This window comes from Lissotriton vulgaris, chromosome 3_2, assembly GCF_964263255.1.
Source record: "Lissotriton vulgaris chromosome 3_2, aLisVul1.2, whole genome shotgun sequence".
Taxonomy (NCBI): domain Eukaryota; kingdom Metazoa; phylum Chordata; class Amphibia; order Caudata; family Salamandridae; genus Lissotriton; species Lissotriton vulgaris.
Window position 1 is genome coordinate 25609407 of NC_141690.1, and position 21299 is coordinate 25630705.

At 43.3% G+C, this 21299-nt stretch overlaps 1 protein-coding gene across 1 annotated transcript in view; it reads left to right on the plus strand.

Moving 5' to 3' along the window:
- The window catches only part of ARAP2 (ArfGAP with RhoGAP domain, ankyrin repeat and PH domain 2), a 1270949-nt gene that overhangs the window by 675837 nt on the left and 573813 nt on the right, over positions 1-21299 (plus strand). Inside the window, exon 14 of the mRNA XM_086964430.1 lies at positions 9323-9497. Coding sequence (XP_086820556.1) covers positions 9323-9497 — 175 coding nt within the window. The remainder of the gene's footprint in view (positions 1-9322; positions 9498-21299) is intronic.

Consider the following 21299-nt stretch of genomic DNA (forward strand, 5'->3'; position numbering starts at 1 on the left):
GGAATAGTACTTAGCACATAGAATACTTTTAGAACCAAATAGAACATGTAGCATAAATTAGCACACAACCAGTAATTACTGGTAAAGCATAAGAACCTCCTACGCAACCCTAACCACCTTAGGAAACTATTGCGCAGGGAACAAAAGACCTCAACTAGCAACACCTGTACTAGGAGAAAAGCAACCACCTAGGAATCACCAACATCTAGGGGTATAAGCATAGGAACATTACACATGATGCATTAACATTCAGCGGTGTAGGGAAGGAAAACACATGATGTATCCAAACACATTCAGAGGTGCGAGCACAAGAAAACACATGATGCAGAACCTACATTCAGCGGTGTATGCAAGGAAAGACACATGATGCTTCAGAACACATTCAGAGGTGCGAGCACAAGCAATTGCGCAAAACTTCCTACGAGCCACAACCTGTGGCAGTCCCTGTGTCCCAAAGTCAGGGCAGGCTGTAATAAGCCAAAAGTACACCCAGCCTAAACGTAGCAACTGTCCACTAAGTGCTGGACAGTTGTTAAATATGATGCACCACGTTGGAGCCAGGAGGGCTCAAGAACAAATGGGCAAGGAGCCTCTCAGGGGCTCACAAAGCAAAAGGTGCAAATAGAGCTTCAGCGCTCTGAACACAGGCGATGAGCCTCTCTCTGGGCTCGCAGGACAATGGGGAGCTCGGAGCCTCGTGGGCTCAAACGCAGATGCTCCCCTGAAGCCTCTCGGGCTCTAAAGATTTAGAATGCCACCAGAGCCTCGCAGGCTCTTTACTCTTATGCCCATGATCGTTGGAGTCCCTCACGGGGGACTCGGGAATCAATCAATGCCCCTGGAGCCTCGGGGCTCCCAATCTTCACGAGCGCGAGGTCGCGCTACGGGGGAGCGGCGGACAGTGGCAATGTGTCCCGACGCCCCTCTCCCTTTTCAGGCACTCACCGGGTGTCTGCTGGCTGGAGGCGTCTCCTCCTCTGCAGCGCGGGGCTCCTCTTCCTCGGAGCCTCGCTGGCGGCGCCTCTCTCCTCGCTTGCCTGGTCGCGGAGGCAGGACTTCCGGTCGGCCTCTCAGGGGCTGCGCTGCGATTGGCCGGTCGGCCAGATACTTCCGGGTCGTCGCGGGCAGCGCGGCGGCCCGTTCCAGGTAGGCAGGTGGGCTCCCAGTACCCGAGGAGTGGGCTCCCTCGAGGTATTTACAACAGCAAAGTACGGGGCAATGCCGGGTGGGCACCGGCTCGGTAAATCGACAACAAAGCGAGGCGGCACTCGCTACGCGCCGTGAATCGGCCGATCAGGCGGCCAAATGCCGGGTGGGCACCGGCTGTGCACAACAGCGCTCCCCAGCGCTAGGACTAACAATAAAGCGCTCTCAAGCGCAAAAGGCAAACAAAGCACTTCCAGGCGCTCCAGGGAAAGTCCAACGTGCTCCCAGGCGCTGGGGGCACAAGCACGGCGCTCCCAGGTTCCCTCAGCAGGACAGAGTTCCAGCAAAGTCCTTAGGTAGGCAGGGGGGCAAGGCTGGGCCAGGGGCCAGCTCACTGGCCCTCCAGGCAGGGAGGCAGTCCAAGTGGCGGTTCCTCCTGGCCCCAGCAGCAGCAGCAGCCCCCTCAAGATCCTAGAAGAGAACAGATTCAGTGGGGACACAGCCCCATTTTTATACACTGAAATCCTTTGTCTGTAGGTGCAGGGTGGGGGGAGAAACCAGTCGCAACTGGTTCTGGAGCACTCTTGATGGCCCAACCACCCATTTCATTCACTGGGGAGGCTAGGGTCGTTAGACACACCACAGGGGGGCAGAGCCAGCATTGTGTGGGGAAAACCCAGCCCATCCAGGACACAGGTACACTCTTCCCACACATCACTCATGCTAATCTCCCACTCACCACCGGGCAGACCCATCCAGACTTCCTGGAGCCTGGCATGCCAGCCAGCTCCAGCCAATCACGCTCCAGCACCCTCACTGCACACATATCTCAATGTCCAGAAGTAGCACTTCCCTTCTAGACACGTACATGCCGCATACACCATCTTGCAGCATTCACTCTCACGAGTTTATACATACTAAATTCGAGCCTGCACTCCCCACGCATCAGGAACTACCAGGGACACACACATTCCCCATGCATTCCTATGGGAGGGCAGGCCAGCCATACTACACGCACGCACTTTCACTCTGGGACCCAGGGAAAAAGTGCGCCAAGCCAGAAATCATGAACACCAGGTCGCCATCGAAAGCCAAAAGTTCAGGGGTGAACCAGCCATAAGGGCCCGGGTCCAACACATGCCAAGCAGTCAGACGGTCTGTGTGAGGAGGGAACATCTTGCAAGACTTCTGCTTGTGACCAGGACAGGGAGCCAAGGCCTGCTAGCCTCAGTGCTGGGTGAGGGGACATTGGAGTAAAATGTGATGCCTCCCTATCTTTCCGGCCATAAGCACTATTTGATACATTTGATAAAATCTCTAAAAAGGTTTCAATTTGAAAAATCTATTAAAACGTTTATTTATCTCATTCCCTGCTCTGCAAGAAAGATGGTGGCAGTAGCTCTTATTACGTCAAAATTAGACTATTGCAATAACCAGTACACAGGTACCAATAAACAGTTGCAGAGCAAATTGCAGACAGTACAATATGCAGCCACACAGTTGGTACTGAAAGAGCTGTGCTGCTTCTTGGCCTCAGCAGCCCTTAAAACCCTACACTGGTTACCTATCCATACAAAAGTAATATTTAAGATCCTGTTAACCACTTTTAGATCATTCAGGCAATTAGGGTCCAAAGATGTTACATACAGTAGCATGCCTTATGTTACTACCCACCTTCTTGGAGCCTCATTAGCAAACTTACTCAAACCTCCTTCTTTCAGGTGTAAGACAAAAGGTAGCTAATTCCTGGCTGCACTTGCGTCCAAAGCCTGGAACCTTTCAACCCAGTCACAAGAGATCCACCGAACCGGAATCCCTCTTCAGGAAACTATTGAGAACCTGGATCTTTGCATCCCCTGACTTTTTGTGTTCCTCAATTATCTAACTACCTTGATCGGGCTATTCAGGTTTCTTGAAGCTTAGCTAAATGTACGCACAGTGCCAGGATGCTCCTTACAGAGCGAAAGTTGCCCTTTACAACTGACATATAGAAATACATAAATAAAAACTCAGGTGGAAAGACTAACACAGTTTTTTGGCAAATGGTCAGCAGATATTGAAGTTGAAGAGCTGAAAACTTTTTTTTCTTAGGCTAATAAGGTTTTAGCTTCTTTGCAGCATTTTGTGCTTTAGGTTTCTGTCTCTGTTGCTTTTATAAATGAACAAATGTTGGGGAGCTCGCACAGCTGATGTAAACCAAGTAATAGAATTGTGATGAATTATGGTGTGCTGCTCGGGGAAAACACTGTCTGGCCAGGCAGTGTGAAGTGAACAACTGAAGAATAGCTCCCCCGCCTAGGGAGAGGACGCCCCTGAGCACAACGTGGGTGGGACCAAAAGGTCTAGTTCAATAAACGAATAATCGGTAGTTTATATTCACAGCGGAAATATCCAGCTTTCCGTGTTTATTTAGACATCTTGAAGGTGCATCACTGTTTGCAACGTATGACAGAAATTGTAATCCAAACGGGGTTCTTGAATTAAGAAATGTTCATTATCACACATCCCAATGCATTTCGGGCGGAGCCCATCGTCAGGGGATTACTCTACAACAAAAAAGCCAAAAATTCAAGCTGTAATAGCATGTGTATGCGGTAATATAACAAACACAATGTATAAGCAGTATGCATAAATCAACGGCCGAAAAAAATATGACATAAAAGAGACCAGTGAAACCCCAGAACGGGGAAGATTAAAGCTGCCGTGTGATCATATGGAAAAATAGGTGAACGTGGTTCCCAAAGAGAAAGGAATGCACAAACGGATAGGAAAAAATCAGTGCGGGTTATAAAAAGGTTCACTCGTGAACATGCGTTTTATGCAAGGGTGGTGCGTGAAACGCGGTGCGTGCCAAGATGTGAAGATCGGTAACACCAACGGGTAAAAGAGATAGAGAGGTCCCGGGAGGGGTACTTACGGGTGTGACAACTACGCAAGGACTCCGCAGAGTTCCGTGATGATCAACAACCAAAGGGTGGGGAATCAGGTTAGAAATGCGGAAACGACGTGCTGAACAGGTAAGAAGGACTAAACGGCCCGGAAAGGCAGTCAAGACAATCAATGAAAAGTATAGGCGCCATGTTGTAAGGTGCAAAAGAACAATGGATACGTGGAAAGAAGGTGGACAAGTGGTGTAACAGCATCGAAGAAGCACAGAATCAGGGTATAAAAAGAAAATTTGAGAGTCAGATCATAAATAACAAAGAAATTCAATGCGATCATTAAGCCCCAGGGGGACCATCGTAGACAGATAACGGATCCAAAAGTTCTCACCTTTAAGTAAATAGTTCTTGTTGTTTAAGGTAATTGGGACTTGTTCCAATATTTGGTATTTTAGTTGAGCCACTGAATGTCTATTTTCCAAGAAATGGGTAGCCACAGTAGATTTTAAGTTCTCAGTGCGAATGTTGCTCTTATGTTCTAAAATCCTCGTGCGGATCTTCCTTTCAGTGTGGCCAACGTAACATTTACCACATGGGCATTTTAAGACATATATAACGTTCTTACTGTTACATGTAGCATTCACTTTCAGTTTTATGGAGTTACCTTTCATGGGGTGGTTGATAGAGTTACCAAGGATACAGTTGTTGCCATTGCTGCAGTTATGACAGGGTTTGAGGCCCGTGTAGGTGACGTTGGTCTTGGGTCCACTGGTTTGATTCACTGAGAACTTAAAATCTACTGTGGCTACCCATTTCCATTTTGGATCCGTTATCTGTCTACGATGGTCCCCCTAGGGCTTAATGATCGCATTGAATTTCTTTGTTATTTATGATCTGACTCTTAAATTTTCTTTTTATACCCTGATTCTGTGCTTCTTCGACGCTGTTACACCACTTGTCCACCTTCTTTCCACGTATCCATTGTTCTTTTGCACCTTACAACATGGCGCCTATACTTTTCATTGATTGTCTTGACTGCCTTTCCGGGCCGTTTAGTCCTTCTTCCCTGTTCAGCACGTCGTTTCCGCATTTCTAACCTGATTCCCCACCCTTTGGTTGTTGATCACCACGGAACTCTGCGGAGTCCTTGCGTAGTTGTCACACCCGTAAGTACCCCTCCCGGGACCTCTCTATCTCTTTTACCCGTTGGTGTTACCGATCTTCACATCTTGGCACGCACCGCGTTTCACGCACCACCCTTGCATAAAACGCATGTTCACGAGTGAACCTTTTTATAACCCGCACTGATTTTTTCCTATCCGTTTGTGTATTCCTTTCTCTTTGGGAACCACGTTCACCTATTTTTCCATTTGATCACACGGCAGCTTTAATCTTCCCCGTTCTGGGGTTTCACTGGTCTCTTTTATGTCATATTTTTTTCGGCCGTTGATTTATGCATACTGCTTATACATTGTGTTTGTTATATTACCGCATACACATGCTATTACAGCTTGAATTTTTGGCTTTTTTGTTGTAGAGTAATCCCCTGACGATGGGCTCCGCCCGAAATGCATTGGGATGTGTGATAATGAACATTTCTTAATTCATGAACCCCGTTTGGATTACAATTTCTGTCATACGTTGCAAACAGTGATGCACCTTCAAGATGTCTAAATAAACACAGAAAGCTGGATATTTCCGCTGTGAATATAAACTACCGATTATTTGTTTATTGAACTAGACCTTTTGGTCCCACCCACGTTGTGCTCAGGGGCGTCCTCTCCCTAGGCGGGGGAGCTATTCTTCAGCTTTTATATATGAATCAATTTTGTGCAAAATTGTTGCATTAGCTGGTGAGTGTAACAACCCACCTAAAGTAATAATCACAATCCTTGTCAAGGTGAACCACTAAAGTAATTAAATAACGTTATGATTAAACAACGTTCAGCTTGGCACATAGCAGACTAGCTTAACTTTGAGGTGGTGTATAAAGTATTTAATTAATACTAAAACAGTAATAAAGAGAAAATGCAACATAAAAAAATAACAAACCAGAAAATAGAGAATATTTTAATTTAGGAAATTGCACCAAACATGACAAAAACCAAAGGTAGAACCAGAGGTATACATTTTAAAAGTTTGAATTAGAATAGCACAAAAAAACACTAGGTGCCAACCATAGTATCTGGTCGCACTGGACCGTGTAAAAAAAGGTGAGGCTGACCACAATGGATTACAGGTCGGATACAGGGACCAGTTTACCTCTGGACTTTGAAACTTTTGGCAAGAAAGAGTGGTTGTCGACCCATTGTCAGCAGAGCAAACTGCAAGTAGGGTTTGGAGTTGGGTTGCTGAAGATCTGGGTCCCTGTACGATCACCGAAAAAGGTAGGAAAGTCCAAAGTCGGTGCCAAGGAAGGCCTTGACATCGAAGGGTTGCTGTTCGGCACTGGTCCTGGTCCTGATTAAATCCTCCATGTTTGAATATAGAAACTTTTCTGGATGTCAAGTCTTCATTAGTAGGCCAAACCAGCAAGCAGAGGACGACCTGTGGTTCAATGGCTGTGGCATCAACAGCTATCCCATTCTCTGTTGGTTCTCCTAGCAGGTAGCTGACAAAAGTCCCACCTCTTGCAACCTTTCAGTTTGGGAACAGGAGGAGTACACTCTAACACAAGCAAAAGGTCCAGGAGCTGTGGGGTACCAGTTGGAAGTTAGAACTCAAACAAAGGCAAGCAGCAGGGTCTAGGGCAGGTACAGTTGATACTGGTCAGCTGAGCAGTTGCAGGGACTGCACCTAGAAGCCTGTTTTACCCTATTAGCTCAAAAAGGAGGTCAGCCAACTGACTCTTGGACTCACTTTAAGGGTTGTGAGCTCAGGACAAGCAGGCCCAGTCCTCCTTCAGGTTCTTAAGACAGCAGAGCAGCCCTTTTGATTCTTCACAGGTCCAGGGGTGTTCTAGGAAGGTACTGGGGGTGCCATATTTATGCCTCGTTTCAGCATCTGGGTGGGGAGAACTCATGGCCACTCTATAAGCAATTGGGTAAAAGGGGTGGACCTATCCACTTTTGCAGTTAAGTTGATCCTGATTGGTTTTGTGCCAAGCTACCATAGAGTTAAGCACTTACTTTTGTAGTTAACCCTCATCAACTAATACTCTGAATCTTACAACCAGCTAATTCCCTTTTAGAATACTATTATAATGAGGCCTTAAACAGTTTTCTAGCTATTCCTAAACAGAAATGAAGCACCATAAGTATAAAGTAACCCTGTTTTTTCCTATGGAGAGCCAGCCTTGCCACGGTTAAAAGATGGCTATGGAGGGTTTTCTCTGTTAGGGCATGTAAATCATTGAATATACATGTTCTACTTTTTAAATGCCATATACACTGCTCTATGGGCATTATGGGCCTACCTTAAGTCTGACCTATAAGCATTAAGAAGGAAGGTTTTGGCCTGGCAAAAGGTTTGTTTTGCTTCGCCGAAATGGCAGTTTTTAAATTGCCCAATGAGACTGAACTTGCCAGCAAGGGGCCCGGTTTGACAGTGCTACTTTAGTGGGTGCTGTAGCCCCCCACTTTCATCATTTAGTTTACTCACCCTGGGCACATGTAGTACCATATACTAAGGACATATAAGTAAATTAAATGTGCCAATTATGTATATGCCAATTTTCCCAGGTGGTTTAAAAGGAAGAACACAGTCACTTTAACACTGGTTAGCAGGAATACAGTGCACAGTGTCCCGTGGCCAACGAAAACAAGCTCAACAAAAAAATGCAAAACTCTGGGGGAATACCTCACAAAATATGGTAATTACCAACAGATCAGTAAATCAGTATGATAAAGAGAGAAAACCTGGATTAAAACTCTGGTCTCCTAGTTCCATGTGCACCGACATACCTACTAAAACACATTTGGGGTTGAGTTGCAAGGTGAAGCACGAGTGGTGCAGCTTGAGTGTGTGCAAGTCACCTCCAGTCTGTTTATTCATTTAGAGTGAACCATCAGCCTTGATCTTCTTCCTAAGTGCTTACACTTATGAAAGGTAAAGGTACAGCTATTGCAAGGTAAGAATACATTTCACATTGCCATTGCAATACCCAAAGTTTGAACTTTCACAATTCATACGATTTACCTAATTGAATGAGTAAGTATGGCTTGTAGCTAATTGATATTCCTTTACATTATCATACACATTCCATAATTACTCACATGAAGTTTTTAATTCTCAGAAAAATGAGCGACTTACGTTTTTTTGTACCACTATTCATGTGTGACTAAATGATTCAAATTGTTTAGATATTGAAACATGTAAATGCTATTTCTCTCGTTCTTTATTTCTCTATGCATGCCACCTGAGAACTACACCGCCGCATCCCTTTTTCAGCCATTCAATTTACGTAAATACCACTTGTTAACCTGAATGTAGCAAGTTTACTGCAAAACTGTTGTGAATGCACCACACATTTACAGCTTTTTTAGTGCTCCTGCCATTTGCAATGTTTGTCCTTGACCACAGTGCCTACACCTCTTACTAATGGTTACTTGCATAGAATTTATGTTCACATTTTACAAATGAGAAAGTTGCTTGTGAGTTACTTGGACTAGTTTGAGCTTTCTCGATCATAACCCTGATTTCCACCGATTTTGATACATTTTTGAAAGCATATTGAGTGGAAAATGGTTGCAAACGTTTTTTGTGCCAGTTTTAGCATTAATGCCTCTCTGAGAAACAGAAAACACAATAATATTGAGCACAACAATAAATTGTCTTCAAAGTGAATCATCATTTTGATAAAATGTTAAATTTGCCGCAAAACAAATGTTGGGTAATTCTTGCACAAATGTATGCTCCTTTTTAGTTCATTACCATAAATGTCCACCAATGGTACATGTAAACTATCCAACCAGCAAAACATGATCAGAGGAAGGTGCAGGCACAGTTCAAATCTTTTCCCAACTGTACTTTTAAAATCAAGAATTAACATTAAGAAACAAACTCAACTATGAGTGGGTCACTCTCCACGTCTACTCACGCTAATTATTATTTTAGCATTATGAGCACTGCAGCTCGTCTTGCACCTTCCAAGCCCATGTGATATTGTTTTAAGAATTTGTGTTTTAATTATTCATGTGTTAATCTTTTCATAGGTTAGAAGTGACAGATTGGTGGGAAGAGATGGCTCATCCAGAATGTAATGCACACAAAAGTAAAAGAGTAGGAAGTGGCACAAAAATTGATTTTGTGTAGCTGTATTTACTTTGTATTTATACATCTCATTTCATTTTCAGTCATTATGTGCTGCTGTAATAAAACAGGATTTGTTGGAAACTATGACTCTGGTGTTCAGTGGTGCTGATGCTATATGTGCAACTGGGGATTCCATTCACAGTACCCCCTACTTATTGGCTAAGAAGGCTGGACAATGTCTCCAAATGGAGTTCCTTCATCATAATAAATTTTCAGGTATTAATTGTTTAATCTTTAACATGGACTATGCATCATAAACGTATGTTAATATGAATGTTATTTATAAGAGATATAATCCTATACACACAAGTACATCTATGCATAAACAAATGACTAGAATATATGCATGGGCAGTTTCACTAACAGCGATCCATAATTCAACATGCCCTTGCTTCATTGGTAATACAGTACATTCTACAGATAAAGGAAGAGAAATTACAATAGAAAACAAATCCATAATTCTGTTGACAAGTCCTAATCTTGATATAACACGGAATATTAAATTATTCAAACATACAAAACTGAACACTGTATATAGTCAATTCCCTGAGACTTCCCAGTTGTTGTTATAACCAAAGTGATGTCATATCACGCATGATGCTCACATTCAAGATGACTTTTTAAGGATCAAAATGATACCTGTTTAGTCTCTTCAGTAGTTTTTATAGTTGTGTCCAACTTGCTTCTCATAAATACAACTCTAGACCTCACCTACAGAATCATCAATGTTACTGTATCTACAAAATGAGTTGCAATGCAAAAAAAAAAAAATTAACATCAGCTCGCATTGTAAGGTAAAATAACTAGAGTACATATGGACTCGCACATAGCAGTACGTTCATTACCTTACTGTTTGTATTAAAATCTAAATCATATTTTACTTTTAGAGTAGTATAAAATTAAGAAAACAATGTATTTTCTTGCTAAGGACAAAGGAAATCTCCTGTGAGTCCTGTTTCTGCAAAGTACTTACAGCCTGTCCCGTGCTTCACATAATGCAGAACTACTCAGTAACATATAACATTCTTACGCTCTAGAGTTGAGGAACATCATTCTTCATATTGTTGTTTTCCCCAGGTGATAGTGACAAAAATGGATTGCCTCAGAAGTTCCCTATTAAAGTATATATGTCTACATTCATGAACACGTTCCCCATTTTGAATTTCCTTTTGCTGTCCATTTGAATAAATGTTGCATAACCACGACCACCAAACATATTGGTACATATCTGACATATGAAGACGATGACCACTATTTACGATTGTTAGCACACTCATTAAGGCTTATGGCATTAAAGTAGGGTCTAATCTGATGTGTGGTTCCCCAGTCTGGATGTCAGCAGAAGTATTTTATTACATAACAACCCACATGTTCTAAGTATCATCATCTGTAATAAGTCAGCACATGCTATGGTCCAAACACTTACATAGAGAACAAAACATATACAAAAACAAACTTACTATGTTCATCAATGTGAACTTCCCGTTCCTGGCAAAATGCAGATACCATTGCTGTAGTGGCTTATGGAAGCGCAATTCTAAGCTCAATTCTGCCTGCAGACAAATCTGTCCCCAGATGTCATTCAATTCCCTGTTATTTTTTGTTGTAAATGTTACTCTCACAGTAGCCAGGGTGCTAGTTTTAGACAGCCTTCAGAGTGAGATGTAGAAATCCAGTGACTCAATCCGACAGTCACAAAAACTTTATTCAGCCAAACGCGACCATAAAAGTACAGAGGATAAAAACTTTAAAAAAATAAAATAAAACAGCATTACAAGGTTCAGGACACATCCAGGGATAATACAGTTATTTTGAAGAAAAACACTACAAAGGGTACATACCAATGATTAGACACATAAAATGTATATAAAAAGGCCCTATAGATCTCAGCTTAATGATTAAAAAGTATAAAAGAGTTAAAAATACGATCAGATCCTAATATACAAATATGATAAGGGTGGAGTAGTTATGTTGGGCCATATTTGTTTCGAACCCCCAATAAAAGGGGAGAGTAGCTCGCCTAACGGCTAGGGTGGTGGACCTCGAACATGGGGAACTGGGAGTAAGACTTGGAAATGACGCTAAACATCCGGTGATTCTGGGCGAATCCCTTGGGAGCATATGTATCAAAAACGATTTTTGTGATTATCAAATTTCGATGTTTAGTAAATCGCAATTAAAGAATCGCAAAATGCAATATATGTAGGATTTGCAAATTTTTTTGCAAATCCTACATATTCCTTATTTGCATTTTGCAAATTGAGATTCGCAAATAAGGAATTCCTTATTATTCATTCATATGGGCTAGGAGGCCCATAGGAATGAATGGGAAGACATGCTCAATTTGCGATTCGCAAGTAGAGAATAGCAAATTGGGAATGCAATTTCAAGGGTCCCAGGGTGTCAAAAGGACACCCTGTTTCCCCCCTGAAATATGTATGAGTGCCCTAAGGGCATGTATGTGCGCCACATGGCAGTTTGAAAAATGCAAAAAAGTGCATTTTTCAAAGAAATCGCAAATTACCACCAACTTGAAGTTGGTGGTAATGTGCAATTCTTAAGGCCAAATTGCACTTTTTTTGTGCTTCCTACATTGCATTTAAGGAAACGCAATTTGTGATTCCTTAAATACAATCGGAAATAGAGAATCGCAAAATTTGTGATTGTCTAATTTGCGATGCCCTTTTGGGATGATACATCCCAAAAGGCCTTTTCCTGTTCTCAAACATGCCGATTCTGAGAATCGATCCATTTGCGAACGGGAAAAGGGCTTGATACATACGCCCCTTAATCTCCCCGTGCCTAACAAAAATGAAGGTGTCCTCATGTAATGCAACTGGTGCTATTAAAGTGCTCTGATACCCAATTCAGGTCAAGTTTGCGCTATATAAAACTCTGTTAAAAAAAAAAAAAACACTGACATGCACATTTTTTCATTCTCCAACCTTTGCAATCTCTCAAAAGCCTCCTTATAGGAGTTCGTATTGAAATAGCGAAAAGTAGGCCACATAAATTCCTTCCTAGCATGAGCATACAGAGTGCAAAATACAATAACGTGCAATGTGCTTTGTGTGGCAGTGTTATTGCACAGATATCTGATGGTGGTTCTCCCCAGACTATATATATATATATATATATTATTTTTTTATATATTTTATTTATCAATTCTGTCATTTTTACCAACATTACATAGTAATTTACTGCCATTACAAATAAAAACAGCAAAGCAGTTTAAACAAATACATTGTGCACAGTCATATATCGCAAATTCGAGTAGGGTAGTGTCTATAAAGTACCTTGTAATATGTCCTCTGATCAAACCCTGACATGAGGCCACTTCCTATGAGCAACTTTAGCACCCATAACGATTCTATATATGTATTTAGCACAGCTGAATTAAGTGGACACAGATCAGCCCACTCCAGTCGGGACTATGCCTGCAGGAGGCTGCATGGAGGAGGGCAATCTCATACCAAGTAGACATTTTTTGAACGGCCCCCAAATATCCTTTGGCCGGGAAGTTAGGGTTTGAGCATGGCATAGAGTTCGCTATTTGTGTTTCAAAAAGCAAGGCTGGACAGCCAAGCGTTCATTGTAGGTGAGGCCCTACTACCCCATTTAAGTGCTATTTGCTGCTTCGCTAACAGGAGGGCTATACCGATAAATCTACGCAGCTCATTTGGCATGTTATAAACGTATCCCAGCAGGGCAACCTCGGGCATGGTATCTATTTCCAAGTGTGTCATCTGAGATACTAGCCTAAAAATAGCTCTCTAAAAGTCTCTGATCTTGGTGCAATTCCAAGTCAGGTGGAAAGACTCGGGCTCCAGTGGATATTCCGGGATTCTAGCTCGGAGCGCTCGCCAAACTGTACAGAAAATAAATTGGTGCATAAATGTTGCTCCACCAAACTTCCCCATTTCTGTACTGGTGAAAACATGCCCCTCAGGAAATAGGTCCCCAAACCTAACTATGGAATAAGTAGCTAGCGTGCGCTGGACCAGCCTCTCTTCTAATAGGAAGCCATGGATTGTTGGCGATGGGGATTTCAGAGGAGTAGAGAGCATGGCCACCTGCAATCCACAACAACTGACATCAGTCCCAGCTTGTTGTTGACACTGTTTGAATGTCCCGAGGTTCTCGGGGAAATCCCTGTAGCAGCACCGTATTCAGGAGGGCCGGGAGCACCAGGTAGCCTCCCCCAGGGGATTCGTGCATCTAGGTGATTCCAGGAATGTGCGAAGCTGCACTGTGCCACGAGATAATAAAGTTGAAAGTTTGGGGCCCCAAATCCCCCCCTCTCATATGGCAAAGCCATTGTATCCCAGCTAACTCTCCCCCCCACAGGCTTGTCTGATGAGATGTTTCCTGAGAGTCACAAAGAATCTGTTAGGGAGTGGGATGGGGATGTTATGGAATAAATACAGGAACTTTGGGAGCACATTCATTTTTAGTAGTGCAATTCTGCCACCAATGAGAGTGGAAGCTTCAGCCAAAGTTCAACCTGCCGCTCTAGATTATGCAATGCTGGACCGTAATTTTGCAGAATGATCTGTTCAGTGTCCCTGTGAATCTGGATCCCTAAGTATCTGGCAGACCCCTCACACCATGCTACAGGGAACTCACATTCCCACCACGTTGTGCCAGTCGTCAAAGGGAAATCTCAGATGTGGTCCAATTGATGCCCAATCCAGAGAAGCCTCCGAATCGAATTATCTCTCTGATGAGTGGATCGAGGTTAACTTGGGGGTTGCGGATATACAATATAATATTGTCCGCTATAGGGATATCAGAAGTAGGCCTGTTTTAAACTGGAGGCCCCTGTGTAGGTGTTTCTCTTAGAAGCGTCTAACCACATGGTCAAGAGCCAATATGAAAAGCAGCGGAGACAGAGGGCACTCCTGCCTGGTGCCTCGTGTGAGAGCAAATGAGGGGGACAATGTGCCATTCAGGCAGAGTCTATGGAGGGAGCAGTGTAAAACAAAGAAGTGAGGTCAATAAAATCCTTGAGGATTCCCAACTTCCTCATCACCGCCAAGAAGAAAGGCCACTCCAATGAGGCAAAGGCCTTTTCAGTATCTAGTAGTACCGCAGCAGCAGGCATTTCTCCCCAGAGTATATTCCTAGTAAAAGCAACTATCAGGTGCAATAGACATACTTGTACTCTTGTTAAATAAAACCTCAGGTTACCATTTGGAAACCAGGAGAGATAAGGCTCACACCCCTGTGTCAAGTTGATTCGATTGTATGTGCGATATTTACAAGCAGCTTATCAAAGGCTGTCTGGTTTGCTCTGCCTTGCCTATACCAAAATGCCTCCTTTACCCTGGGTCAATTCTTGCTGGTTTTCAGAGTAATCCTGCAGGCTCACCTCTAGGAATTTTTTTTGATAAATCTAATCCAGGGAGTATTGAGAGCATTGTCCAGAGAAAGACAATCCTCCAGTGCATCTTTTGAGTGCTAGGCATTAGGGTTCCCCCAAATCCTCAACCAGAAAAGTAGTGGTACCAGGTTTATTTTGTCACCTACAGGTGTTAAGCTCAACACTGATAGGCACTTAAAAGCAGGGCATGATTGGGAATGGCCAATAGCCTACTGATAAACGTATTTTCTACCTGCTGAATTGGCCCAGGACCTTTTTAGCCCCAGACTCCTCCACCATAAGTCGCCTCTGGGACATATTTACTCCGATAAATCTCTGTCACTTCTATGATCGGTTCATGCCCAAGCCTTCTCCCAAGTGAGAAAATACAAAACTTGGGACTTCAAATTCATTTGGCCAAAAAGTGCTCTGAGAACCGAAAGGAGATTGAGACCCACCTGCTTGTTGATCGGCCAAAGGTACATCGCCAGTTGACTTGACTTTGCGGCAGCTCCTGCCATTTTCTTCTCTGCAGCAGCAAATCCTGTCGGCTACATCTTGCAGCTTTTCCTATTGGAGGTTTGCGAGATTCAGAAAAGTCCAAACGTAGAAATCTGCACTGTGACTTCATCCAGCGTCTCCCCGATGAACCACCATGACCAGCCTAGCCGCGCTGAACTTTAGCTTGTCAGACATTTTTCCGAAGGTTAGCTCTGACGAGCCCAATCCACATATTGTATCCAATTTGCACTCCATCGCGCTCGGTCATATATTTCGAATTTGACCCTCTCTTGCGTGACTAAATCCCTGCAGTTGGTGATTTGATCTTTGAGGTGCTAGTATTAACCTTAAACTTTAAAAACTCATATCTCCTGCTTTACCACTTGATTCTTTGTTATTTTGGTGTAAAATAATGCATTAAAATGTACATTGGTGTGAGATGTTGCTGGTGTTGTGTTTTCACTATATTACTGTTTGTCTGCTGCGTAAATGCTTAACACATTGACTCTAAGTTAAGCCTCACTGCTTTTGCGGTAAGCTACCTGAGGGTTAAGTTAATTTAGTGACTTTTGTAATTCACCCTGACAGGGATTTTGCCTGTTGCTTGAACGCTGTTAACACACCGCTCAATCAGCAGCCCCAATCTCTCAGATCGTAGAGATTGATTGAACTGACTGTTATAATCTACTGCTGCATTTCCCTTGCCTATGGTTCTCTTTTCTACTGCTCAGCCAGTGTGAGTGTTGGTGTACCTGAGGATGTCTAGAATGTTGGATGTATGATGATGTCATGGAATGTTGGGTGATTGGTGAGCTGTGGAGTGTCAGTTGGTGTGTGCAGGCTGAGCAGGGCAGAGGCTGCTCCTGGTGGGGCATCACGTGGACTTACCATCTCCCAAGGATATTGATGTTATTTACTTATCAATACATCTTATGAATATATTTACACATCATCTGGTCTCTAAGGACTATCTTATTTACAATACTGACCAGTGTCTAAATGGAAACTGTATAATTATTCCTTTGAAGAACATGAGAAAAACACCCCCTTTTGCTTAATTACAGTTATTTGTATATTGGAGCCATACCATGGATGTGCAAAGAGGCGAGAGTAACTTGTATCGGACCCTAGATCCTCTGAAGAAGATTGCGAACCCATATGAAAAACAAGAAAACCCGTTTTTTTCAGTACTCAATTTATGGTTAACTATTCAACAAGGCTAGATATTGAGCCAGAATAGCTGACAAGTGTGCCCTCGACCTCACCTCTATCTTAGTCCAGTGCTTTTTCCTTCACTGTAAAGGTATACTTCCCTCTTTGAACTTACTAGGATATGGCAAGGCTTGTATTGACTGCGTCCCTCTTTGTCAGACTTGTAGCATGTTCCTTTTTATCATCTTTAACCTCCATGACTCGTTCACAACGATTGTTAGGGAAAACAAATGGCAGCTCATAACTGGGGGGCATGTCCTTGAATTAGTGAGTCCACATTTCCTCTGGCTTTTTAAAAGATTGGTGTTTCTGTCTCCTGCCGAAAATGCCACCCTCTTAGCAGTTTGCCTTTCTCCTAGTATTTCTTTTAAGGAGTCATAATTATGTTAATTACGGTGATGTGGAACTTTGATGAATAGAAACCTTCTTTTTCATTTGAAAATTCCCATCCGTTTAACAATGATATTTCATTAATCCAGGTAGGCGCGGCCACTGGAATTATGCATCTGGATTAACTAAATTAGGAACCAGGATTATCAAGCAAATTATACAGCATAACGCAGCACATTTTATGACAATATTACTATTTTTATTTTGTCATTCCTCTTTCACATTATGATAAACGGACATGGCAAAAGTTTCCCCTCATTGGTATTGGTTTAACATATAAATACAACAATAAGCTTCTGAAATGTGACAAGTTACCACTTGCAAAGGGCCTTCCACTACGTGCTAAAACATGTGCCAGCATTTTTAGTAACTTTAGGTCTCTCCAGGGCCAGTGACGCTGGCCACCTTTTACCCTCTGAGGACCAGTTGGAGAAGACCTGGGCGTCTTTGCCTTAGCAGGAGTAGATAATTACCAGGAGTAAGCTGAGGCAGAGAGCCGGTGAAATCTGCTCCCAGCAGAGTCTGCCCTTTGTGAGGCAAGGAGGCCTGCTGAAGTAGCTCCAGGTGGCTAGGGCTCGCCACCAAAAGCAAAACGAGTACAAATTCAAATAAATTGGGACATTGGAGCCCAAGTTATACACATTGAAAGACTTGCCTATTGATACACGCCTGAAGCAAGAAATGGCATGTGTGGGGTTCCGCCCCATTTCCAAATAATTTACCTATGGACGGTCAAGCCCCCTGGGGATGACACGATGCTCGTTATTTTATTAGGTATTAACTTAACCAGGTAGGGGCCATGCATGGGGCCCCTTTCCCAGACTCTTACTGAGCGTGGTGACCCTGTGCAATGTTGCTGAAATCGGGCCCGGATCAGACTCCCGGGCTCCTAAACACCAAGGCAGGGTCCCAGGACCCAACACCGGGATGTCAAAGGATTGTGTTGTAGTCTGTAGCATTTCCTTGCATCATCATGGACCACTGGCAGAAGATGCGGAGAATGTTGGCTCCAGTGCGGACACAACGCAGTGTCGCAAGGAGTGTAGCCGGCAGTGTAGTGCTGGAGTTGACTTCCAGCACTGCTCCAGAGTTAATGATCACTGTGATTGCCCCAGGTGGGACCGGGGCAACCAATTCAAAAAGAAAAAAAGCATTGAAGAAATATTAAAAGGAATAACCATGCAGTGCAAAAGCCACCTTCCTTAACCCACCACCCGGGAAGCCACTCATATAATATTCATCAGCTCTGGCTGGATGCACCCCATAATGCCTTGTGAGATTATTTTTTCTTGTATTTCCTATGGCCCTTTTAAGTACTGTGGGGGTTGCAGAGACTGCAGCAGACCCCAGGAAGGATTAGCCAAAGTAACCCATGTCTCCCAGGTGAAAGGATGCATGGTCTTGGGAGACTTTTTCAATGTATTTTAACCACGGTCTGGCTGCAGCGTTTGCTGTACGTTTGGGAGTGTAGGTGATAGAGCGCGCAGTTCACCCGGGTCACTAATTTCTTACACGCACTGGGCCCCGGCGTGCATTTCGTTTCAATCAGTGATTCTCGTGAACCGGGTGAGATCCTGGCACGCTCTTATGAGTAATTAAATGGTTCAGAATTACCTCTGCTTACCATGCACCTGACTTACCACAGGCACAAACTTTCGATGGACCTAGAGCTAAAAGGGAAAATAGTAGACAGGACCTTAAAACATTTCTTTACTTCCATATATTTTATCCACTTTCTGTAAAATGACCACAGACACCTGATGAAGTTTTGACTCTTTATATAAAGTTCAAAAGGAAGATGCCAAGACAATAAGTGATATGTAGAACACTATGTCAAACATTAATATCAATCATCAAAAGGTAACTTTGCACAAAGAAAATCCCGACCATTAAGATATATGGGAAAAACTAGAGGTAGGATTTGGAACAGAACTAATCACTGCAACGTTAAACTAAGGCACGAGGTTTAAGGTTGGGACCTAAACATGTACTTAATCCTTAAACTGTTCTTTCTAAGTTCACTGCAATCAATTAAAGGAAAGGGAAAAACGGGAACATACTATTATTTATGATAACGTCAATGAGTTACTAAAGGAAGGGGGGAGAGAGAGAGAGAACAAACTAAATCAGCAATGGCAATAGAACAATATCACAGGTAATAGTGCTTTAATAGATCATACGAAAGAGAGAAGAGAGAGAGAAAATAAGATACAAAGAATACGCAAACCCACATACAATATTTACCTAATTCAGATCTGAGACCAACCCTGGCCACGGGTCAGTTGGGAAGACGGGGACAAGGACCCTCAGAAAGGCACACCAGAGTGCGAACAGGTACAACCCACGGACAGATCAGGACAGGATACCCCTCAGGTTCGGGTCAAAGGACTGGGCCTCCCAGGGAAACGACCAACACCCACAGCTTCGGACAGCAACGCCTGCGTTACCCCTTTCTGCAAGTAATCCGCCAGAAACCCCGATTGGATTGTCGAATCTCCCAGCAAAGTGCTTCGCCAGCACTTAGGAATTTCCACCCCTTAGGAGCTTGTGGAAAATATGGACAAAGTGCTCCGCAGCACTTTCAGATTGGACACCTATTGAGATCGTAGGGTCAGTGACAGGTCTGCTACTCGGACAAGTCGGACAATTTTCCTAAGCTAAACTAGGGTAATTATACCATTTTGGGGTCCCTCAGACCACCCACTAATGTTGCAAGTGACAGTTTCCCATATTATGATTGGTCAGGAGAGGTGGTGCGGTCATTACCACCTCCTAGAGTTCGGCTTTCTCATCATCAATATTCAGTTTTGTACACCCGCCCCTTGGGTTCACGTTCCCAGGCATAGGAATACACAATACAATACAAGTGTACAGCATATAGCAACAGTGTATGGTAGTTCAAGGTGCAAGACTGCATCTTCGGGACGGGTTCCCAGGCGCATCGGGCTTCGGGAGCCAGCTGGCTGGTTTCAGCTTCTGCGCAGTTAGGAATTTCCCCAGTCACGTGACGGGGTTCTGAGGAGCCTCAGCATGGCGTTGCTCATGTATGCCCCAGCCCACAAAGACGCGGTACATGAAAAGTAAGCGAAAACAAATTAATATCACATCCAGAATGATCACACTGTATACCATGATGAAATTCTAAACATCCCTTATTTTATAATGACTATAGTGTTACTGTTTTAGTGCGAAAAGACAGATAGGCTGAAGCAGCAGCCATAGCAGAGAGCGTGGTGAGAGTCAAGCGGCCATATTAGCAACAATGCGCATGTGCACAGAACTCCCTCCAGAATGCGAGTGCGTCACATCACATGGGTATGACCGACGCATGCGCAGACTGAATTTCAGCGAAGCAGCCATTTTCCTTAGCGCAAGCTTCGTTAATATGGAAAAGACATACAGGCAAGCATCCGGGGACACCCGCGTGTTTGGAAAAACGTGTAATAATCGACAATAATGAATTTTAGTAATGTTATACATTTGGCGAGGTTCTTGCACGGGGCAAGGCGTTTCGCGTGCAAATCCTTGCTCCATCAATCCCCTCTTTGATGATATTTACTATCATCACTACATAATGGAAACAGATGCCAACTTTTTCTCATTCATCCACATCACTCATGTCAATTTCAATAAATTTATTATTCAGTTTTCTTTCAGCTTCTCTATGAGAGTGGTGATTTTTCGCCTATTTATAGATGGAATTCTTCACCTCTTCTAATTCCAGTTCATCAATATTTCTTTTCACCCCTCTCTGATTTACTGTGTATTTCCTTTTGCACTTCTGACATTTGCAGCAGATAAAAATAATCAATATAATTACACCTATCACAATTATTGGCATCACTATTTTCCACAACAGGTTTCTACCTAGGTTAGCAAACCAACTACCTATAGAGGAGAGACCTCCAGTCAGTCTTGTCCAGGCACTGTCAACCTCCAATGGTTTGAGTTCCTTTTCCAAATTAGTTATGTTCTTCACATATTGTTTTAATTCGATACTTTTATCTGGAATGTAAGTGCAACAATGTTGCGCTTTCAGCATTCTACAGACTCCGCCCTCTTTTGCTAATAGGGTGTCAAGGGCAAGACGGTTTTGTAAAACCATTGATCTGATCGCAACCATTTCAGTATTGACCAGCAGGAATCCAGCAGCAGTGTCCGTTGATAACCGGTCCACTACTGTAGACAATTTGCAGATTCTATGGGTGTTCAGAACTACCCCCATTCCAGGTATCAGTGCACTGAAAATATCACCTATAACTTCACCTACACTTTCGCGCTTACTACGCACTAAGCCATTAGTTTCTTCGTCGCTTCCAGCTGCATTATTCACATGGTATATTTTTGGGAAAACAATGCCAAAGTAGCAGCTTCCATACCAGTGATCCGGCAATTTGAAATACGCCTTGTTCCCACATATATAATATATTCCGGGAAACACAGGTTCTGACCCATTTTTGAAACCCCAACCTCCAATTACCTTGTAATTATGTTCACACTCGCTGGAACCGATGAATTCATTGTTATAATACTCTGTCTTTTCCCTATGGATA